The sequence below is a fragment of the Natrix helvetica genome (genome assembly GCF_964273705.1).
Source record: "Natrix helvetica genome assembly, chromosome: 1".
In the NCBI taxonomy this organism is placed as follows: domain Eukaryota; kingdom Metazoa; phylum Chordata; class Lepidosauria; order Squamata; family Natricidae; genus Natrix; species Natrix helvetica.
Window position 1 is genome coordinate 191,236,556 of NC_138548.1, and position 12,599 is coordinate 191,249,154.

The 12,599-nt window shown below is 45.4% G+C and overlaps 1 protein-coding gene across 1 annotated transcript in view; it reads left to right on the forward strand.

The window, feature by feature from the left end:
- PHC1 (polyhomeotic homolog 1) overlaps positions 1-12,599 on the forward strand; it is a 174,020-nt gene that overhangs the window by 68,782 nt on the left and 92,639 nt on the right. The window contains exon 9 of the mRNA XM_081936902.1: positions 3,291-3,435. Within this exon, the coding sequence (XP_081793028.1) occupies positions 3,291-3,435 (145 nt within the window). The remainder of the gene's footprint in view (positions 1-3,290; positions 3,436-12,599) is intronic.

A 12,599-nucleotide genomic window follows, 5' to 3' on the forward strand; every position in this document is an offset into this window, starting at 1 on the left:
TCTTCGGGTACATCTCAAGGGGAGCCCCATGTAGAGAGCATTGCAGTAGTCCAGACGAGACGTCACCAGCGCGTGAGTGACTGTGCGTAAGGCATCCCAGTCCAATAGGGGGCGCAATTGGCGCACCAGGCGAACCTGGTGGAATGCCCCCCTTGCCACGGCTGCCACATGGTCATCCATCGACAGCCGGGCATCTAGGAGGACGCCCAAATTGCGCGCCCGTTCCACAGGGGGCAGTTGTTTGCCCCCTATGGCCAGTGATGGAATCAACTGGTTGAACCGAGGCGCCGGTAACCACAGCCACTCAGTCTTGGAGGGGTTAAGCTTGAGTCTGTTGTCCCCCATCCAGACCCGGACGGCTTCCAAACACCGGGACATCATTTCGACAGCCTCGTTGGGATGGTTTGGGGTGGAAATGTACAGCTGAGTGTCATCAGCGTACAGATGGTATCCAACCCCAAAACCACGGATGATCTCACCCAGCGGCTTCACATATGTGTTGAACAGAAGGGGCGAGAGGACCGACCCCTGCGGCACCCCACAAGTGAGTGACCTCAGGGCCGACCTCTGCCCCCCTGCCAACACACATTGCATCCGGTCGGAGAGGTCGGAGCCAAACCACCGCAAAACGGTGCCCCCAACTCCCATCCCCTCCAGCCGGCGCAATAGGATACCATGGTCGATGGTATCAAAAGCCGCTGATAGATCTAATAGGACCAGGATAGAGGAACAACCCCTATCCCTGGCCCTCCAGAGATCATCGACCAACGTGACCAAGGCCGTCTCCGTGCTGTGACCGGGTCGGAAACCGGACTGGCGCGGGTCTAGATAATCGGTTTCTTCCAGGTGTCGCGGAAACTGCTGTGCCACCACATTCGCTACAACCTTCGCTAAAAAGGGAAGGTTGGAGACAGGACGATAATTAGCTAGTTCCATCGGGTCCAGGGAAGGCCTATTGAGTAAGGGCCTCACCACCGCCTCTTTCAAGGCGGCCTGTAGGGACCCCTCACCCAATGAGGCGTTCACTAGGCCCAGGAGCCAGCCTCGTGTCACCTCCCAGGATGCCAGTACCAGCCAGGAGGGGCACGGGTCCAATAAACATGTAGTGCGTCGCAGCCGTCCACGCAACCTGTCCAAATCCTCAGGGGCAACAAAATCAAACTCCTCCCAGAATGGTCTCTCAAGACTCGCTGCTGATGACTCCTCTGGTCCACTGAAGGGGGCCCATCCACTCCGGATCTGAGCGATTTTATCCTGCAGATATTCTCCAAACTCCTCTGCTCTGCCCTGTAAAGGCTCTTCCCGCGGCCTCTGTAATAAGAGGGAGCGGGTTACCCGAAACAGGGCAGCAGGGCGGTTATCGGTGGACGCAATAAGAGCGGCGCAATGTCTACGTTTGGCCGCTCTTAATGCCACAAGGTAAGTCCGTGAATAGGCTCTTACCTGTGTTCGATCAGATTCGGAGCGCGAGGACCTCCACCTGCTCTCTAGGCGTCTCCTATGGCGTTTCATCACCCTCAGGTCCTCGGTGAACCAAGGAGCCAGGGTGGTTCGTTGCCGTAGGAGAGGCCGCAAAGGCGCAACCCGGTCCAAGGCCCCGGCAGCTGCCCTATTCCAGGCGGTCACTAGGTCCTCCGACCGAGAGCGGCTCAGGTCTACAGGAAGTGGCCCAAGCTCCGTCTGGAATCTATCCGGTTCCATCAGGCGCCTGGGGCGGTACCAGCTTGGACAGTCTGGTTCCACCTCCCCGCGGTGGGGGGTAGCGCCAGGGAAGTCGAGCCGGAGAGATGAGTGATCTGACCATGACAGGGGGGTAATAACTACATCCCCTATTCCCAGATCACTCGTCCACTGTTCAGATACAAAAACAAGGTCCAGCGTGTGACCACCCTCGTGTGTGGGGCCCTGAATTAATTGGGTCAGGTCCATGGCTGTCATGGAAGCCATGAACTCCCGAGCCACCTCGGATGCTTCCCCCATCAACGGCAGGTTGAAATCCCCCATAACCATAAGTTTGGGGGTCTCAACTGCCGTTTCTGAGATCAGCTCGAGGAGCTCGGGCAGGGCTGCTGATGCATAGCGAGGAGCCAAGTATACTATCAGCAGACCCCACTGCCTCCCTGGGCCCCATTTCACACCAAGGGACTCACACCCGGATATCTGAGGTACAGTGAACTCTCTTGGCTCCAGATCCTCCCGTATAACTACCGCCACCCCACCACCCTTACCCAGGGCCCGGGGCTGATGGAATGCATGGAAACCCGGTGGGCACATCTCCACGAGAGGTAAGCCACCCTCGTGGTCCAACCAGGTCTCCGTTATCCCTGCAAGGTCCAGCTCCCCCTCTGAGATCAACTCATTAATGAGGGGGGCCTTGTTGGTCACGGACCTTGCATTGCAAAGCATCAGCCTCAGGCCCTGGCTCTGTAGTTCCTGGCCACCTAGGCTGCGGGGGTTGGTACAGACGACCGGGCGTGTCCAACAGCCACGGTCTCCCAACCGACTACGAGATCTTCTTCTGCCCTCGCACCCACCCCTCCCTACGAACGTTGTAATAGGGCAACCCTCTGTTGAAGTGTCATTCTCCCTCCACCCCCTACTACACTCACTTCCCTCCTGGACTCACCTGTTCGCCTGGCACTGGTCCCTCTCCTGGCCTGATTAACCCATCCCCCCACCCTGGAGCCCCCTAAAAAGGATAAAAACATTTCATTAAAAACCCCCTAAGTTTGCGCTTCCTCCACCTCTCTGGGTTCACAAACCCGTCATCAAGGTGGGCCCCGGAGGGGGCAAAGGGCCATGCCTGCGGGAGGGGGGACTTCCGCAGCAGGAGCAAGTCCGACCTCGAGTACATAATGGTAAAAAGTACAAAGTCAGGGTGCTGTTGATGTTAAAATCAGTAAGCCAGGATCTAATGGGAGGAAAGCAATGTCCACGATCACAACTAAGTGGGAAGATCTTATGTTGGTCAGGTGATCGGTTGGAAGATGGATAATAAATAAATAAATAGATGGAGGCCTGGGTGCGGTCCATTGTGGGCGGAAGAGGGCAGATAGTTTGTAGTAGCTAGTTGTTATAAAATAGCAGATGGCGAGGGTGAGAGGGGGAGAGGTTTCTTTTGAGGAAAGGTGCAATTGAAAAAGATAGGTAATCTCTATTGTCTGTTTTGCTTCTTTCCATGCAGCCTTGATTTGATGGCTAGAATCTTGGATTTTAATAATATTTAAAATAGATTGTATAATATCTTCACTAAAATATATGTAACATTTCAAAGTCTTCCTCCTACACAGAGCAAGCCCCAGGCTTTGGCAGTAAAGCGCAAGGCGGAATCTGAAGAGGAGAGAGAAGATTGTAATGCACCATCTTTACAGGCTGTCAGATCTTCTCCTGTGGCTGAGAGTCCTAAAATCACAGAAGATAAGGGTGGCCTAGGAGGTGAGGAAAGCAGAGCTACATTTTTCATTGTTGTTTTTATGGTTCACACATAAGGATTCTGTGCCTATTCATTAGCCTATTTGGAATGTTTTGAACTATAGGATTTCTGGTGACATTCCTTCCATTCTAAACAGTATAATATATATAAGACATAGCTCCTATTTTTCGCACTTCAAGCTCAAAGAGATGTTTGCATTCAGAATGCTTCAGTATGCAAGAAACCACTGGACCTAGATCATTATGAGAAAAGAGAAAGAATAGGAGCTCAAATCTGAATCTGAAACTGAGTTTGCCAATCCTGCACTTCAGTTATGATGGAGATGTTGTTCTTCCTATCATACAGCTGCTACCTCTGTTAGCCTTTCCATTAGTGATTGCATAGAAACCCATTTGTGACTGAGAGTCAACTCATTGATTTTTGTCTCATGAGGGAAAATTGAGAATATATGCTCCCTGAGTACAGATCTGAGGTCTGAGACTTTCCCTAATAACCACCGCCAACTCCCCGCCCCTGCCCTGGGCTCTCAGCTGGTCAAACGCCCGGAAGCCTGGTGGGCATAGTTCACTAAGGGGAACACCCCCCTCATGGCCCAACCAGGTCTCCGTAATGCATGCCAGGTCCGTTCTACCCTCTTGTATGAGGCCGTAAATGAAGGGACCCTTATGCACCACGGACCTGGCGTTAAGCGACACCAGCCGGAGACCAGGGTCCTGTAATCCCAAGCACCCAGGGGTGCGAGAAGGGCGATGAGGGTTGGAACGCGCGATCGCTCTTAAACAGCGAACCCGCATCCTCCGAACATAATTTGGCCCTCGGCCCCCACCATATTTGCCTCTCCTACAAACAGTAGAGATGGTAAACCCCCCAATGGAAAGGCTTAATGTCTCCCCGGAAACCCAACCCTTCCCAGCACTCCCGACCAGCGCCCATTAGTTAGCTCGGGCCTGCAGACTCCCCCCAAGCCTGTCTGAGCCATCCAAATCAACCCCCCGCCCCTCCCTTAAAATTTGATTTAAAAACCTTGTAAAAAACCCCTAAGAAATCTCTTCGCATGCCACCTCTCGGGATCCCAAGATCCGTCATTACAGAAGCATCTTGATAGGCAAGAAGGCCATCCCCGGGAAAGGGGGAGTTCCCGGAGGGAGTAAAGTTCTCTCGCAGTATAACATAGAGGAGAGTGTGGCATCAACCAAACGGGATGACATCATGGGGAGATGGAACGAGGAGATGACATGTCCATGGGTAAGGGGAGCCAACAGTGTTCAAGGGGGTAGTGGGAAGCTTGTGTCCATCATAGAAATGGTCGGTGTTAAGGACAGTATGTAAGAGTAATGGCCAGCTGTCAAAATCGCAGCAGATGATAGATTGCAAGGTGGTGAAGCGGCCAGTGATGGCTGCGGTGAGGACAGCGGCGGCAGCGGTGGCTGCTCCAACTTCAACGACTCCAACAGCCAAGCTCCGTCCACGCCAGCTGCGCTCATATCTGTCGCCAGGGCCGCAGTCCGTTGACCCAGCCCATAGTGTTACAGGAGGAGGGGCCAAATGGCCAAATGGCACAGTACAGTGGCCCAGGCAACGGCGGTGATACCGGAGGGGGCTACAACGAAGGACCCCCCCACTCCAACCGCGCCCACGCCAACTACCGAAGCCATCTTGCACTGGAGTCAATATCCATGCCAGCTGCCTCAGCCACTCCCCGCTGATCCAATATATCATGCCCATAAGCAAGTTGGGGGGGGGGGGCAACCGGGATAACACCACAGCGTGGGGAGCGGCAGCTGCAGAGACCCCAGGCCGGGTGTCCCGCCACCGCTGCCGCCGACCACTCCCACACTGGCTGCAGAGACCCCAGACTGGGCGTCCCGCCACAGCTGCTGACCACACCCACGCCGGCAGCCGCCGACGCTCTCCATTCTCCTTTCACCGCCAACCGCCCCATTTCACTCACGATGTTCTGGCTACAAGGCAGGATATCGCAGCTCAAGGGTATCCCCGAGGTCCCAGGAAGTTCTCATAGCTTGACCTGGAACCAACAATGGGATAGGGTACCCCCTGCAAGCCCCAAGAAGGACAATCATCTCCCCGAAGCTCTCCTCAAACGCGACAGGACACCATCTTGGGCATGCGCAAAGAAAAGCCTGTTTTGATTGTTTTTATGATGTTCTCTTTGGATTTGATGCAAAAAATACTACAGTAGAAGCACATTCAGCATCATTTTTCTCTGTGACATCATTATTTCTCTCCCCAGCCACTCATTTGGATTATAACTAGCTAATTCACCCTTATCTATTGTAGGCTTCTCATCCCTCAGTTTTACTATAATAGCTTAATATCATCATGAGATGTTAATAGCCAGTGCTAATCATTCTATCAGGGAAGAGTAAATATTAGAGGTGTGCATAAAATGGAAAAAAATGTTTTATTTCATTCCTCCTTCTCCCCCCCAAAAAAGTTAAATTCTGGAATTTCTGCCAGATTAGAACCTTCTGAAAAGTCACAGTTTGGCTTGAGACATGGTTGAACTCCTAAGTTCAGACGTCTGCCAATATCATCTGACGATTGCAGTAATTTATTGATTTACTGCTTCATTTTATTTTTGAGGATAGTTATAAAAAATCTTGTTTAATTTAAACATTCACAATATTTCAAAGTTGAAGAATCTCTAAGGTTTAGAAACAAATTCCAAAAACCAGCATCTTTTATCCCAGGTGAATGAGTTCATTGGCAAACATCAAGATATGACCAAGAGAGCTACAGTCATTTAAAATCATTTTGGGCAGTGGCCCTCATCTTTTTAGGTACCAGGGACTGGTTCCATGGAGAAAGGTTTTTCGGTGAACCTAAAGGAGCGTGGTTTTGCGTGCTCCTGCATCCCATGGGGTTTGCTTGTTTATGCAGCTCCGTTGCTGGCATCCCACCACTGTTCCCCCCCCCCCCCGGATGTATTTTAGCTCAAAATTGAATCTATTGTGCCTAGTGAACTTGCTTGGGAGAGTTTTTGAGGAGTCTTCAGTGCCTCTAGATTTTTGTGGTCAGTCCATACTTCGAATGGCACCTGCCTTCCCTCGAGGAAAAGCCTCCAAGTTAGTAATGCCCATTAGCAACTACCCTAGAGTGCATAGGCTTCCTTCTCCCACATGCCCCACCTTCTTTCAGTGTCCATGAGTTTTTTAGAGGTGTAGGCACACGGTTGCAGGTTACCGTTTGCATTCTGTTGGAGGAGGATTGCAATATCCGCTTGCACCCCAAAGGGCTGGTCCAGGTTGAGGTGTTTGAGGATTGGCTCTTCAGCAAACAGTCTCTTCAGTATCTCAAACACCCGCTGGACACGTCCAGTTTAGGGGTTAGCTGCATTTGTTTTCAACAACTTAATAATTGGCAGGGCAATTTCGGCGAAGGGGGGGAATAAACTGTAAAAGTTGGCAAACCCTTTTTCCTCCCCCCCCCCCTTTGTATGTCTTCTGATTTTCCCCTATCATTCTTCTATAATTTATTTGAGTAACTCTCCCTTGGGTCCTCTTTTTTGCTTCCCACTATTTCTCTCTTTGTTTTTAGGTTGTTCTTTTCTTGGATAGTATTTTCCTTTTTCTCTCTCTGCTCTTTTTGTTATCAGTTCCTCTCCAACATCCTATTCTATATATTTCAATGCCTTTTCTGGTTATTTAATACCTTTTAGGGTTGAGCATGCATCTTTCAATATTTCAAGTATTTCTTCAAGCATCCCACATTCCATGTTCAAATTTAACAAGTTTTTGATATTTTTGTATTTTACTACATTTAATTGTGTTTCTCTCTTATTTCCAAATTTTCCAACTGTAATATCCAATCCCAGGGTAGATCAGTCTATTTCAGAACTTTTAATTTTCTCTCTCAGCTGTAGCAAAGCAAAGTCAAAACAACAGGGACAAGCTGTACACTCCTTAGAAAGTTTTCCACTTTTCTCTATTCAAGGTTAAATTTTTCCACTGTTATTTATTGCCAGATGTTGTACTCTCTTCCCTCCACTAGATGGTGTTTACGATCCCCCAATCAGTCAAATCAATAGGTTGTCAGCATTTTCAAGAGTCAAAAATTCCAAATCCACTTGATATAAGTCTTTCTATATTCTCTGTGTCTTTCCTTTCCCTTTCTAAAAAATGTTTAAGTTCCAAATATTTTAGCCACAATCTTCTTGGGCAGTCACCATTTTTTCCCCTTCCTTTCCCCTCTCTTCGTTTTTCAAGTGCTGCTTAGCCACTGCTTTAAATCTCCGGAAAAAATGTTTTAAGTTCCAAATTAAATGTTTTTCTTTACCCTTGGGTCGGTCAGCCTGCTTCCCTGTCTCTACACTCCATCCGGTCACTGTTTCTGCTCTAAATGTGGTCCAGGTGCCCCATCAGAGCGGTCATTGAAGATGGCCACCAACCACTCACCCACCCTGCCGGTCTAGAGAGCTTGTTTCGGACCTGCTGAGGAGCTTGCCTTGCTCCACGCGGTCATAAAACCTCTCTTCACCATCCCTTCAGGACGGTTCTGGCCCAAAGGCCTCCTGACGACTGTTCGACAGCTGGGGTTTTCACGAGACTCCTTGGAGCTCGCTATTTCCCCTGCCGTTCTGCTGCAACGCTCCCGGGTAGGAGATAGAAGGAGAAAAAAAAGCTGAAGAAAAATAGAACATTAAAAAGAACAAAAGATGAGTTAAAAGAAAATGGTTAGGACTTCCAGTGACAACGTAGGTACTGATGGACGTTCCTTTGGGAACGCCAGCCCCGAGATCGCGTTAGGCTGCTAGAACAGCGTAAATCAGCTGTCTGGCAGTTTGAAAACTCTCCCCTTGGGAAAAGACGGGGAGGTGAGCAACCGGGTAAGGGTAGAGCTCCCTTAGACCCACAGGAGTAATTCTGGGGGTTGAAAGGTGAGAGCCCCCCTGCAGCCCGATAGTGCTCCGCTCCTGGGGCGTTTCTGCATCGGCAGAAAAAAAGCACCACGACCACTCCTGCTATTAACGCATTAATCTACATTTGAATAAGAAGCAGGCGGAGCGAAGACAGGAGTGATTATAATCGCAAGTACAAAACTTAACTCTGATTTACTATAATTTCCTTCTGTGAAGATTAAGGGGGATAAAAGTGAAGATGGCGCCTGAAGATCAAAGGGCGTGGTGAAAGTGAAACTTAAGAAGCAAGTATCTGTTAAGTGCTTGCTAAAGTTGTCAAAAGAATCAAGAGCTCGAGATTAAACAAAACAGTGTTGGTTCGCTAAGAAGCTATAAAAATTAACAAGTCTGGGGGTTAGGTGGACTTTTTGGATAAGCAATTTGGCCGCTGAAAAGTTTGATTTGAGTATTTGGAAATGGCTTCAAAGCAAACTAAATTAACTGCTTCTAAGAGCACTGGAAGCTCTCCAGCCCAGACACAAAAATTGCAATCTTTATTACCCCCAGCAGAAGCATTAACACTTGAAGTCCTCCAAAGTAACCTTCAAAATTCCTTAAAGGAACAAGCTTCTGCTCTGGAAGGCAAAATTACTAAAGCCCTTAAAGATGTGTCTAACGAAATGTCTGAAATTAAGGACTTAATCCTAACTCGCAACCAGCAAATAAGGGAAGATATAGTGGATGCATTTAAGGGTTTGCTTGGTTACGTAACATCACTGGAGGATAGAGTGGAAGAAATCAATCAGTCTAATGTGAATTTGGAGAACAAGGTTGTAGACATTCAAAGCAAGATTGATAAGTCAGAGGCAGAAGTCACAATGACACAATATAGAGCTTAGAAATATGGAGTTTGCTTTGAGAATAAGAGGCTTGAAAGAAAGTAACCAAGAAAATTTAAAAGATATTTGCGGAAGCCTTTGTCCAATTAACTGGCGAATCCAAGACCAAATATGACTGGCAGATGGACAAAATATACCGCGTAAATTCATGGATTGCCAGACGGAGACAACTACCAAGAGATATTGTAATCTATTTTGTTACCAGGAAAATAAGGAATGGAATATTACAAGTGACGTATAAAAACAAATTGCAGGTCGCAGGTCAAGAGGTGACAGTATTAAAGGAAATTCCCCCTAAAGGTTGAGATCTAGAAAGATTATGCATTCCTAGTGGATGAACTCAGAACTCGCCAGATACAGTACAGATGGGAGGTTCCAGAAGGATTGGTGGTGAACTACTTAGGAGAAAGATATCGTCTTAGCTCAGTCTGGAAAGCAAGAGATTTTTACAGCAATGTATTAAAGGCTGGACACCCTCCATCTCCAGATCTAGAGGAAGAAAAGAAGCAGGGGAAGATTAACAGGACAATATCCAGGCACAAGCGGGTGCTGCTCAAACCCTGGACTTACTTGAGATAGAAGAAATCATGGAACAAAGACAAACCCGAGTGGTTACCAAACGTAAAGAGCAAGAATTAAAGATGCAACAAGCCCAGACAACAATCCAAGAAACTATAAGCATAAATACAGAAGCTGTGGGGGGAGCCAGACTGAAGAAGAAATTCCAGCAGGATTTCCAGGTGGCTCTTAAAAAGCTTCAGGGGGCTGAAGATGACAATTAAATTTCTAACCTGGAACGTTAATGGTTTAAACTCACCACAAAAAAGGAAAAAAATATTCTACTATCTGAAACAATTTAAAAATGATGTGATTTGTCTGCAAGAAACACATATTAGAACACAGGACTAGAAATATCTGATGAATGCAAGATTGGGACTACATTTTGTGGCATCTGCTCCGGAGAAGAAAAATGGTATAGTTATATACTTAGGAAAAGATTTAAAGGCTGAATTAATTGAAGCAGATCCTGAAAGAAGATATATTGTAATCGAACTATTAATAGAAGGAAAGAAAATACTTTTAACAGGAGTATATGCCCCCAATCAACAACAAAAAATTTTTTACAAGTTGCTTCATACCAAATTAATACAATGGGATTATAGATTGTGTATATTACTGGGTGATTGGAACAGCGTATTGGACACTATGAAGGACAAGAAGAGACTCTTGCAAAATACTCAAACATGAGCAAGATTGCCTAAATCTTTTTTTGACATGATAGATATGGAATTGAGAGATATCTGGAGAGAACGAAATCTTAAAGAACGGGACTTTACATTTTTTTCCGATAGGCATCAATCCTTCTCTAGAATTGATTTTATACTAATTACAAATGATTTCCTTTCCAGGATGAAGAAGATGAAGATATGCCCAAGAACTCTAACAGATCATAATCCGGTTTGGATGGAATGGGAATATGGAGAGGGATCTAGGAGGTCTTGGAGGTTAAATGAAAATCTATTTAGATATGAGAGAAATGTTACAGAATGCAAAAAATTATTGAAAGAATATTTTGCTTTTAACATGCCTATAGGGACATCTATGGAAATGGTTTGGGATGCAAGTAAAGCATATATGAGAGGTGTTTTAATAAACTTAAATAACCTATATTGACTTAGACAGGGAGAAAAGCGAAGGGAATTGGAAGAAGAGATAAAAAAGAAAGAGCAGGTGCTAATATCTAACCCAGATGATAAGAAGACAAAAGAAGCAATCACTTTACTGCGAGGGCAGTTTAACATGTTGATGTCAGATCAAGTAGCCACTAATCTGCTATACTCTAAACATAATACTTTTTGTAATGCAAATAAACCAGGCAGCTGGTGAGCATACATGTTAAGGAAGAAACAAACGTTTCGTACTACAGAAAAAATAGAATACAAAGGTAAAGAAGTCTATCAACAGGACACGATTAAAAAGGCTTTTTTAGAATTCTATACTAGACTGTATGCTGGTGATAAAATGCAAGGTTTAGATATAGATAGATATTTGGAGAAAGGGAAAATCCCTATAGTTACAGATGAGCAAAGGGAAAGACTGAATCAACCGGTAACCACGGAGGAAACTCTCCTGGCTATTAAGCAGTTAAAAATTGGCAAGGCCCCTGGTACAGATGGATTGACAGCGGTTTATTACAAAAAGTTACAATTAGAAATGGTAGAACCTCTTAAGGAATTATTTAATAAAATTCAATTGGAAGGAAGGGCACCACCATCTTGGAGAACAGCCTTTATTTCCCTGATTCCGAAAGAAGATCAGGATCACACTCAGCCAAAAAACTACAGGCCTATATCATTATTTAATACAGATTATAAAATTTTTGCTAAAATATTAGCAAATAGGCTGATGTCAGTTATAGAACAAACAATTCACAATGATCAATCTGGTTTTGTACAGGGGAGACAAATGAAAAGTAATGTAAGACAAATTGTTAATATATTGGAATATTTGGGGAAGAATAACCAAGTCCCCGCAGTGCTTATATTCTTAGACGCGGAGAAAGCATTTGATCGAGTGAATTGGCAATTTCTAATGAAAATAATAGAAAAGATGCAACTTGGAGAGTATTTCACACAATCTATCAAGGCAATATACCAGAAACAGACAGCACCAATTATAGTTAATGGTAGCTTAACAGAATCCTTTAAAATTGAAAAAGGAACAAGATTGTTTATTGTTTATCTTAACCTTGGAGTTATTGTTGAACAGAATACGTGGGTCAGATGATCTACAAGGAATTAAGATTAGGCATTATGAATATAGAGTACGAGCATTTGCGGACGACTTGGTTGTAACTTTAACCCAGCTGTAGGTTAATCAGCTATAAGTTTAATTAATATAATTAATCAATATGGTCAAGTATCTGGGTTTAAAATAAGGAAAACAAAGATGATAGTTAATAATATGACCATAAATCAAAAAGAAGAATTAGAAAGAGTAACAGGATGTGAGATAGTAAAAAAGGTTAAATATTTAGGAGTTCATATTACAACCTCAAATGGGAAACTATATAAGTATAATTATGAACCATTATGGCATAAAATACAGACAGAGATGACTAAATGGAAAAAACTACAATTGTCTTTGTTGGGAAGGATAGCAGCAGTAAAAATGAACGTTTTGCCCAAGTTTCTATTTCTTTTTCAAATGATACCAATACTCAAAAAAAATGCAAATTTGGAAGAATGGTAGAAAGGTACTAATAATTTTGTTTGGGCAGGGAAGAAACCGAGAATAAAACTTAAAATAATGCAAGATATACGTGAAAGGAGAGGTTTGAAAATGCCCAACTTAAAATTATACTATGAAGCAGTAGTTTTATCAACAATCAGCGATTGGATTAATTTAA